The 11609-nt window shown below is 48.6% G+C and overlaps 1 protein-coding gene across 1 annotated transcript; it reads right to left on the bottom strand.

Moving 5' to 3' along the window:
- Positions 1–3494: 3494 nt before the first annotated feature.
- On the bottom strand, positions 3495–11582 carry LOC122368093 (SET and MYND domain-containing protein 4-like). The gene is made up of 12 exons (XM_043341729.1): positions 11574–11582; positions 11386–11539; positions 9716–9880; positions 9278–9427; positions 8879–9080; positions 7535–7727; positions 6800–7022; positions 6260–6470; positions 5921–6046; positions 5506–5636; positions 5141–5260; positions 3495–3991 (listed from the first exon to the last, which is right to left on the bottom strand). The coding sequence occupies exons 1-12, from the start codon at positions 11580–11582 to the stop codon at positions 3822–3824; spliced, it is 1854 nt and encodes a 617-aa protein (XP_043197664.1). The 3' UTR covers positions 3495–3821.
- Positions 11583–11609: the final 27 nt, after the last annotated feature.

Below are 11609 nucleotides of genomic sequence, written 5' to 3'. Positions count from 1 at the left end.
GAGAGGGCACTTTGGGACCGAGGTACAGTCACCTGTGGGGTGGCTGTCCCTGGCAGAGCACTGCCCGCAGACTGTCTCTTTTCGTCGGCAAGAGCGCATGGAGTGGCCTAGCTTCCAGCACCTACGGCATTGCCTTGGCAGCTGGATCCAGGGTCGAACAGGGACGGCGAGGTACCCGCAGAGGAGCTTTCTTGGGAGATCGAGTCCTTTAAAGCGAAGTCGAATCAGGGGGTTTGGAGTTCGGTCCTTGGATTTGAGCCTCTGCACCTCGATAACACCCTGCGGGGCTAGTTCGGTGAGGAGCTCTTCGTCAGAGAGGTCGCTGAGGTCCGGACAGTGAATGAGACCCTGCGATGACATCAGGTTGGTTGCAAGAACAGCCGAAACAGGTTTTCCGAGCATGGTTTGGCAGGAGAGAAGGGCAGAGCTTTGGTCTTTGTTGAAGGTCGAGATGAGAATTTTGCCAGATCCGAGTTGTTTGGTTTTTTCGACTTCCGAGTCACAGATCGAGCGGATTTCCCTGATGATGGCGAACGGGTTCCCTCGCAGTGGAGTGCCATCAGGCCGGCTGATCAGGATGAGAGCGCGGCCTTCTGGTGGGTCAAGGTCGGGTGGGAGACGCGCCCCTGGAGGCGGTCCGGTCGAGTCCATGGCCATGATCGGGGTCTGTTACAGGCAAAGATAAATAGTCCGGTTCGTTATCACCGCTAGGTTTCCCCCGGACTGAGCAGTTATCCTAGATGACCTACCTACAGTCACATAGAGCAAAAAGAGCTGAAGGCTTACTCAAAGTTAGCGACCAAGGTCGTCCATGGACGACCCTGGAGCTCAGTGAGGACACCGTGCGCTAACTGACGTGAAGCGTCGAACTGGTGCGTGAATATCGAAGAATCCAAGGTTTGCGCAGGAAGTCGAGATCGATGGCCTGCCGCTGGCCTCAACCTTTCTAGTAACCGCTGTGCCATACGCTATAGAACGTGTCGTGCAAAGGTCACGGCGGCACCCCTGAGGCGGCCGCTGCCCGTACGTTTAGGAGCCCATTGTCGTGACGTCATGACTGTGAGCAAAGGTCGCGGTAGGGGCTCTCCCGGCAGCCGGACGGTGACTCATACGTTAAGCTTGTCTCTCGCCGCGCCTGCGGGCATATTGGTAGTACTAGGAACGGCCAGCATGTGACCGCGGTTTTCGGCGACATTGTCAATTCGTTTTTCGACTCTGCTGTTCGCTGCAAGACCAATACACATAGAAAACGGCTCGGGCATTTGGAGAAGAGCGGCTACTCTGAGGCGAGGGAAGAACACGGAGATTCACACAAACGACCTGACTAGGTTGCACCGGCCACAGTCGACCGAGGTGGGCTTCCGCGCCCTTAAAGACGCCTCTGACTGGCCATTGCGCTGACACCCTGGTCGGACCACGGTCATTGATCGGACCCTGCCACTGGTTCGTGCTCAGGCTGCCTTAGCGGGTAGACCTGCTCGACCAGACGCCCCACTGGTGGGCGAGTGCTCGGTTCCGACTTTCACCGCCGGTCCAACAGCGTTCTGCTGGTTCCCGCCGATCCGGTTACGACACCGCAAGTGCCGTACCGACTCGGGCGTCCCAGGTGGGCGTAACGGTTACCACACCAGTTCGCGACCCCCAGGCTCTGTCAGCCGTCGTACGGCTCTCGGACGGACACTCTAATAGATCAGCCACAGATCAATAGGTTGTCACAGACCGTCCGTCCAGCCAAGCGCTACCCACAGCGTAGTACGACACCTTTAAGTGATCGTTGCAATGGTAAAACCAAAAGGTGTAAATATTTACGTACGAAATAAACCTTAAAGGGACCCTCCCACCTTCAAAAAAGTTAATGAATTGGCATGAAAGTGATGTCGCTCGGTTCAGAAAGAGCAAAAACGAATATCTACCAAATTTCATCGAAAAATATTCACCGATTTTCAAGATATTAGACTTTTACTTTTGTTTACTTTTTGGGATCTCCGCTGTTCCTAGCGACTTTATTTGAAAGTGCGACATTTGTTGCGCGCAAAGCAGCATATACCACCGCGTGCTACAAAACGTTTTAGTCAAACATTCAACGGACGTTCGAAAGCCTGATGACGTCATCAGATTCCCGTAATGGTTAAGAGATAGGGACCACGCTGGTCCCACCCTGCAAGTAAAGGGAAGAAATTTCTTGAACACCATAAAGCTGCGGGGGTTGCGACCAGGATAAATGGTGGTTTCTGAGCCTGGCCGCAAACTTGGCTATCTCAACTCAAAACTAATGTTAAGGTGGGAGGGTCCCTTTAACCTGCGCCCGGCTGGGGGTCCTGGATTTCCACGCCCTGCTGGGGGGGGGGGGGGGTGTTTGAACACCCCCCCTTCTAACTCGGCTCCTGGGCCACGTAGCGATACGCGGAAGGCGGCGTTCGAAAGAGCGTCAAAAATAATGAGGAAATCACTTCGGTCAATTTTTTGGTCAGGTCAAAGGTCAGGTCACCAGAGGTCATTGAAGGCAAAATTTCGCCGATTTCCAGGTCGAATGTCGACAATTTCCAAGAAGCCAATGCATAACTCGGGAACCAATAGAGCTACAGCGCCGCGGAAAAGCGCATTCGATAGCCCTATTAGCGCCCTTTCTGAGTAATTTTCTCAGATTTGACCTAACGTCAACGGTTTTGCCTGCAGGGGGCAAAAACTGCAAAAATAGCCGATTTTTTCGGAAACAGTTTTTCTGCAATAACTTTTGACCCAAGCCTTGTACGAGCTTACTTTTATCGGCATCGTGTTCCTCTCGTCAAGACGCATCGAATGAACTATAACTTGACCTTGAAAGGTCAACTTAAAAATTTGACCTCAGGTCAAGGTCATGACCTGACCGGAAAGGGTCATGTTGCATATCAGTCGATCCGTATCGTCGAGCTGAACACATCTAAGGCGTTTTCATCGCTCTAGCATGCCTCTATCAAAAGTTATTTGCGAAAAACTGTTAGATACCATTCGTGACCTAAGATGACCTCAGGGCATAAACAGGGGTCACGGACACCATTTTCATGTTCAGTGTGTCTAAACCACTTGTAATTCAGTGTTTGGGAGCGTTTATAATGTCTTTCGTCCAAAAGAAGCGCATTTCAATTTTCTCCCATTGACTTATAATGGGGAGGTCGCAAAATTGACCTGACCTTAGGTCATCGATATCAAAATTCTGAGATATACATTTTGTACATGCTATTGCTCTTAGCAATCGCTGAAAGTTTCAAAGCGATCGGTCACTCGGTGTAGCTATGACAGACATTGAAACGTTTTATGAGGTGAGGTCACTTCAAGTGACCTGGTGACCTGACCTTGAATGACCTTGGTTTGAAATTTTCACATGTGTAGAATTGATGTATGATAAGGTGTACCAAAAATGGCGGCGCTCCGCGCCGCCGTTTTTGAGATATTCGCGAAAAACCACAAGGGGGGGTGTTCAAACCCCCCCCCCCCCAGCAGGGCGCGGGTTAATGTGAACATTTTCTGTCGATTTTGAATTGCTATAGCAATGGCCAATTGAGCCAGTCGCCCAGACTGCCGAAATTCACTCACTCTTACTTCAAAACACTTATTTTGGTTGTGGGATGTTCTTACGAAACACTCGAACCGTCAATTCACCTCATGACTGATTAAAGTGGCACCAAAGTCCAAGATCATTCAGAGCACTAAGGGAAACACACATGTCAAACGCCACCACAAATCTATCATAAAAACTTATTTCACACTTTGGACACACCACTGCCCGGCCTTGCTAGCTGCTCAGTGAATGCAATCATACGGTGCACCGATCGAAGGTGTTCTCAGGCGACATTGGTCTTCTTCTGGCGGATGCAGTGCAGACTGCCCTGAGCAGCCAGACACATTCTGGCCGCCTCCTGACAGAGACTGAGGTCGCGGTTGGGTCGCACCACCAGCTCCTGACACTGCTCGATGAACCGGTAGAACAGGCGCAGTGCCTTCTTCGGCTCGCCTGCGAGGAGGGGGGCGAGGGTAGCAGTTAGAATAACGTCCCGCGTCCGCCAATGCGGTATCGTCTACTATACGCCGTACGAGTGTTATTTGCTTTTGTACCGATGATGCGATTTACTTATTTTATTACATACAAATAATTATTTGAACTTCGTCCCAGCTACATCATAAACAGACGGTCGGAGGCAGCGATTTGTAATTGTTTATTATTTCTTTTAACTTTATCGATCTTATTGCCATGCTCCAGCCAACACCCATTACATTTTCCTCCACATGCACCGTAATTTACCAATACAGTAGAATCCCCTTTATAAATCCTCGGATCATAGGCGGCGGAACGGGGGGGGGGGGGGGGCACCGAAGCACCGTGCCCCCCTTGATTTTGCCATTTTAACATTAGCCCTATGGGCGTTGCATGGAAAGAATGGGACCAAAAGTCGGCACTGCCTCCCTTAATTGAAGGTGTTCCGCCGCTACTGCCTCGGAAAATAAATCCAGCCGCTTATTGTGGCCACTTGAGGTGTTCACGGAATAGAAACATAACTGACCCCCGCGGTTACTAAAGCCACGGCTTAATAAATCACCGTGTCACCAAGTTGGATTCATTAGGCGGATTCTACTGTACGTACAGTCCACAGCAGAAGTAATGTGGGGTTTCAGTCATGCTCATGGGTATGTTCTGCTTCTGAAGCTTAGGAACGATTAGCCAGACTACAACGAAACTTTGAATGTAGCTTATATGTATCGTCACCCTTGCAGCTGCAATTTTAGCTATTGACATCTTCTTTTCGATCACTCCGCATTAAACAATCGCAAGTCAAAGCCAATCGTTGAGATTGGTAAAACCCTACATTACTTTATCGGTGGGCTGTACCTACCTAACACATAGGTACGAATTAATACACACTCTTCTGACACCTCACAGCTAGAAATCCGCCATCTAATAACGGTTCTTTGATGTCCTATGAAATGCCCAGCCAGGCGTTAATTTTCCCACGTTACTCATATCCCGATTCCCGAAGCACATATCGCGCCATGGCACCGTCTCAGAATTATGTGCTCTGCCCTCGGGCCGTCCGTACGTGAGAGCCGATTCCTATCATTCAGATGGCAAGACAAACAGAGACAGACGGCAGTTCATGCTTCCTACCTTCGTGCATCATGTTCATGGCCGAGTGATAGTTCTCCTGGGCACCGCGCATCTGCCGGAACAGCTCCACTGCGTTGTTCTTCTTACCACACTTTGGGCAGTCGCCAACCGGATCTTTGCCTAAGCAGCGGAAAAATACAGACCGTCAACTAGGCAGTGGTTGAGTAAGCACTTATTGTATATGCGACGTGCAATTAGAGACGGGCGCATGAAATTACAGACACAAAAAAATAAACAGGTATCAAATATTCTAGGAGATACTTATTAATGCAGTTAATACAGTCATCCTAATGGCCAAAAGTAAACTTTGAACCATCATTTTTTAATATTCTTTTACCTCTTATTTTCCACTCCCGTTCTCGTACCTGAGGCGTCGTTTTCGATGCCGGCACCGCAGCCAGTGCACCTCAGCAGGACCGTGTTGATGTCGTACTGGTCGTAGTCGGGCCAGTTCTCTTCACAGGCCACGCAGCGACAGTCGAACCAGTATCGGGAGCTGAAAACACCGGACGAAATACGCAGCTACGATTAGTTTACGACCGTCCACCTCTGTCAAGGAACTGAGATAGCTTCCACAGGTTTAATGATGACAAGTTAAAGTTACCATTTGGAGATCTGGAGATTCAAAGTAATAATGATTTTTATTTTAAAAAAGATCAGTTTTTATTTGAGTTGCATTCAAATGCCGTATTCATTCAATCGGTTTTCGCTCTATGTCAGAAGGTCGTTTACAGCAATATAAAGTAGGCGAATAAAAGTAAAAACGCTTTCAACTCCCACCTGAGCCAGTGCTGTCGGTCCGGCTTTGCCTTGTGAGAGTAGATGGGCCCGTAGTTCTCAAAGATGGGCTGGCCAGCAGCCACTGGCATAACCGAGTGCACAACCAGCGTATCGCCGACAAAACACCTGTGATCAGGTAATGCGTGAGCGTGAGAGATAAAGACGCGGAACACGGTGATGATTGTAGAGCTTCTGTCTCAAAATTCAACTTTCGCGAGCTAGGTCTCATTTTCAGAAAGCGCCTGGCTAGTTGCTCAGACATAATTAAATGGAAATAGCTTGTTCCATACACCCAAAAATCCCGAAAGCCGCAGAGCAGTTAAAAGCCAGACCACCAACCTGGAGACGCCTCCCTCGCAGCTGTGGTTGAAGAACGACACGGTCGGGTAGACGGCCACGCCGATGTAGACGCTGCGGCTCTGTTTGAATTGGCCGGGCTCCATCATGACGTATTCGCCGACCTCGTGCGCGTTAAACTGCAGAAGTTGGAGGTGGTGCAGCAGCAGAGAGCCCACCAGCAGCTCGTCGGAGCTCAGCGCACGGTCCGCCGCTGCGCCGAGGGTTACGTGAGGTTAGAGCGGCTGGACCCGACTGCAGGTCACGGTATAAGGATGGAAGTGATGATGAAATAATGGAAACCATGACCGTTGTATTTTATGACTTATTCTGGAGGAAAAAACCCGCAGCCGGCAGCGCTGATGCATATCATAAATATTTCTAAATAATTTACTTAGCTAAAATAATTAGTATACAGAGGTCTATGCTACATGCTATTCCAATGCACATTACACATACACACCAGCCAAAACATCAAACGTTCAATTTACAGATCGGAAACAGGCACACACAGGAAACACAGGAAACAGGCACATCACTCACGGTCATCCTCGGTCACCTCCCCGAAGAAGCCGGCCACGCGGAGGTGTTTGAGCAGCAGCACGGCCATCAGTGTACGGTGGAAGAAGTCCTCCGGTTTGCGGAGCTCGGACAGCGTCACCAGCTGGTGGACGGACAGGTAGTTGTCCGGGTCGTACTGCTTTCCGGCGCTGTCCGTGCTGGGACGGTCCCCCGGCGCGCGGGCACGCTCCAGCTCCGGACGTAGCTGCGGAGATGTGCAGACATGACGACAGGGGAGGTAAGTGAATTAATGCAACGTAAGTGTCATTACGTTGCAGGTCGGTAAGTGTAAATTTGTGTGAATTTAATTTTTGTCGGTAAGGTCGGTAAGTGTAAATTCTTGCAAAGCGTTATTTTTCGCGTAAGGTAGGTAATCATTCACACTATACCTATGCGATTTACCAGACCTGGCAGAGACTGGTAGAACGCTCATTTGAAGAGGCCGGCTGAGAAGGTCCCGAATAAGTCGCATGCATAGGGATTCAGGGAAGGATGCACGTGTAGTTGGACTCGTCCAGTCATAAACAATAAACATACTTTTTCACACTTTGAAATGCAATTTACCCATTAAACCGTTGCTACAACTTACAAGCCATAATGACACAAACATAAACAGCTACGATCGGAAATGCCTGACCGTCGACCACAACATACCGCACATGCAACGCAACAGACACCTTATTATCATAACTGAAGCGTCCCGGTCACAGTTCATACCTTCTGGAAAAACTCGAGTCCGTGTTTGGTGATGATTCTCAGCGCCAGGTGGCAGAGTGGGGACATGCCGGAGGCCTGCAGCACGTCCTGAATGGAGCACTCCCAGCGGTGATAGGGCTCGGCGGCCGCCGCGCACGCCGGACTGCAGAACATCACCCCGCTGCACTCGCGGCACGGAAACGCAGCCAGGACCCTGCGGGTGAACAGAGGAAGGAGAGGTGGAGAATGGGTGGGGTAGGTAGGTAGATATATGTAGTGTGAAGCGAAAGCACGGTTCGAAACTGATGATATTAAAAGTGAGTCAGCTGAACGTAATTAATCACCGGTCATAAGTTTAATGTGAGCTGCCACATCTTATTCAGATCATGCATGCACAATGCACACTGCACAGTGCACCCTCTGAACAGGGTTCCTGGAGCAGTTGAACACTGCGGCACAGCATAGATGCATGCGCTAACAGCTAGCGCCATCTAGTAGCAGGCAAGCATACGCATCTTTTGTGTGCTTACAATTCCTGTTCACAGATGGCGTTGGCTACAACGCCTGCATCTATGCTGTGCCGCAGGGTTTAACTCCGCCGTTTCGCCAAGCTGCAGAATCCTTTTCATTTCCTGGCGATGTGCTGGACAATGATCGACCAATGAACAATTATTTGGGGATAAATAGTCGATACTATAATGGAATGTGGATAGTCGATCTTCCAATAATAGCAATTGTCATAAGAATAGGGGAGCGCATTGACGGTCGAACGGTAGGTACTAGTGATGTCAATTTCAGAAAACATGTGTCCAATGTCCGTCCAATGTCCAATGCTGGCGTCGATTGTCCGTCCAAAAATATCCAAGCCAGCCATTTGTCCAAAGATGTCCGACATTTGTGCAATAGTTTACACTCAACACCGTTATTTAATTTGCTGTTAATGTATCGTTGCCAGCTCTCAAAAGTGTTAATCATATCGAAAGCTGGGCTTTTTAATAGCCAATCAATGTTAAACACGATAATTTTATGAAAATGTTGAGGTGTAGCAAGCGATTGTCCAAAGTTGTCCAAAGCCTGTTGTCATTGTCCAACCGAATTCCGAATTGGACATTGGACAAAATCGGAATTCCGAAGATTCAAGTTCCGATTGACACCACTAGTAGGTACCGAAACCAAAACACCAAAGGCTGCTTTTCCTTTACCGGCGTGCGACGGCAATAGCTTCTTAACACTATGCAATAAACATGCGAAGTAAGTACCAGCTATATGCATTCCTCTCGAAGACAAGAACTATGTAGCGAATCGGCAGCGTCCATCCATCGCGCGGCCATTGCGATTGAACCCACCTCTTCAAGCAATGAATGCAGTGCGTTCCGGTTTTCTCCGCCATAAGTACGGACGCGTGCGGTTTTTTCCACCACCAGTAGATCTCCAGGTTTGACATCTCGAGCGGCCACGGCGAACCGTCCCTCCCCCGGGCTGTAGGTCACGTCCACTGCTGAGCTGGCGCTGAGGAAATGGTCGCTACGGGACTCCAGGGCGGGCAGCTCCTCCTCCTGCTGCAGCACTGCGGTGAAAACGGAGAAAATTAGATGACGGAAGGAGGGGATGATGAGGTGATGTGATAAGCATAGGCTAACGGCGAAATTGAGTGCAAGAATAAATTACAAAAAAATATATTTAACGGGTTTGCATTGACTTATCTGGCCGGAGTCTTGAGTTTATCATCGGTTACTTTCAGTTATAAAAACTGCAAGGACTCACTAATTGGCTTGAAATCTTGCATCTTCGCTGCGGATTCAGCTTTCTTTTGCACATCCTTTTCCCAGACTTCCCTCTTCTTTGAGTCCAGATCAGCTTCTTTTAATGCCTCGGGCAACTCTTTAAGAGTTTCCCGGGCCGCTGTTACATGCCCTGTGAAAAAGGCAATGATTGCCTACTGATGAGTGATGCCAAATATAGTTCAGCACAGCTTATTCGATGTGTGTAGCTTTTTTGTATACTTTGTAATCGTTTCAATATTGAGCTGATGAGCTTGTGCCTGGCTAGAGTTGTTTGACTGATCAGTATCATCAAACTCATACATATGTATGCTCAAGAACATTTAAGATTCATTCGCTAAATTTTGCTCTACCCTGATTAAAGCCTTGTGAAAACCCAATTCTCCAGCCTCTCACTCCGTCCGGGTCTGGCAGCACCGACCGAGTTTCAGCTGGCAGGTGGCGCGCCGGTCGAGCAGCTTGTACCGCAGCCGGGCGGGGTAGCCGGCACCCAGCGCTGCTTCAATGTCCTGCAGGCACAGCCGAAACTCTCCCATGTGCAGCAGAGCCGCCGAGCGGTTCGCGTAGCCCACGCTGAGGATGTCGCCTGTCAGATACAAAGGAAACGGCCAGGATGATTTGAAAGACATATTCCAAGCTTCGAGCCGCCGTTCAGTTTATCAAAACATTGGGATGGTACTTGGTAGACGTAGCTTTGCAAAGGCCAAGGCACATGAACTAAGCTAACAAATAAATGCAAATAAAAATTACATAAAAAGCAAACAACATCCGAAGGTTTGAAACCTTAAAGGTAGTGTGCCACCTTTGAAAGATTTCCCATTTTATTTTTCCTAGGATAAGAAGCTTCTGTTTTTACATAATATCACAAAAAAAAATCAAAAATGGGCCTGGAATAGTGCCTTTTTCGCCTAAAAGTTTTTCGGTTTTTAGATATGTATAGCAACTGTAGTGGGCTCACCTGCAAACAGGCGTCGGGCAACAATCGCGAATGCGGCGCACTTGTGACAATAAGCAAAGGTCATTATAGTGTTACGACCATACGACGTACGGGAATGAGTTATCAGCTGTCTAATCGTAGACAACACAATGTCGAGCCTTAAACTGTAAGCCCGTATTGGTATTGTTTCTTTTATTTGGCTGTCGAACATTATTTATGGTTTGAAATATGATTTTATGTAAAATAATTGATATGAAAAAGCCGTCTTATAAGTTATGACCCCATTTCACCACACGCAAGTGGCAGAAATGACAATGATCAGCTGACGCATTTTTCTTGGCCGAAGTCAGAGCGCGCGGCCCGACGCACCACGCGTATTTGGAAATTCCGACCTCGACGAGCATCAGAAGCCACCTAACAGGCGTGTTCGAAACCGCAGGAGATGATGATGAACGGGTTTATTGAAACTTGATTGGATGAGCATATCGGTAATAGCGATTTCAGTGTGTGCATTTATTGTTCATAGTGGTGTGAAATGTGGTTGGGGTACGACCGACAACCCGTCGGGGCGAATTTCGCACTGGGGTACTCAAAATTTGAAGAATTTAAGACGTTTCCATGAGTTTTGAAGGCATGGATAAGTTCTAAAAATCCGGTTCTCCTTATCTGGGCCATTAACTCCATACGGTCCAAGAAAGCTGGCACACTACCTTTAAATGGGAATTGCAAGTCATATATCGACACCTTTTTTAAAACCCCACATTTGTTCTCCGGTGAATTTCAGACAAGTTGGTTAGAGACCTTCAAAAAAGGTACAATCACTCGATTTTTCTCAAGTTTGTCTGTCTTGGTAGATAAAGCAATACCAGAACAGGCCTACGAACACACATATTTGATCAGAATCGGACGATTGGACACTTTTAAAAGGAGATCTTTCGTGCCTCCCGGAAATTCACGGGAGAGCAGATGTGGGGTTTAAAAAAAAGGTGTCGAGTCGATATGACCCCTCCCGGCTCCAACGAGTAAAGCACTGGCGCACATATGTCAACATATGCGAAAATGACACCTAATTATTTCATTCTTCCCGTGTAGATAGTCATGCACTAACACAACCAGCTTGCATGACCATCTGTTCGCACTTCATGTTGCCTTACCAGCGTCTGGATCGCCGGGCTGCGGCGCCCGTACCACGGTCTGGCTGTAGCTACACACGGCCTGGCGGTACTTTTTCTCCTTGAAGTGGCGGTTCCCGCACTCCTTCTCCCGCTCGGCGTGCGTGGCGGACTTCTTCCGAGAGAACGGCTTCACCTGTGGGGTGGTGTGTTATTGTGTACGTAATTACATGAAACATGTGTATTGTGTATGCCCTTTGAAACGT

The sequence above is a fragment of the Amphibalanus amphitrite genome, unplaced genomic scaffold, assembly GCF_019059575.1.
Source record: "Amphibalanus amphitrite isolate SeventyFive unplaced genomic scaffold, NRLGWU_Aamphi_draft 000922F_arrow, whole genome shotgun sequence".
Classification (NCBI taxonomy): Eukaryota; Metazoa; Arthropoda; class Thecostraca; order Balanomorpha; family Balanidae; genus Amphibalanus; species Amphibalanus amphitrite.
Note: the sequence above shows the minus strand (reverse complement) of the source record. Positions and strands in the feature narration are given on the sequence as shown.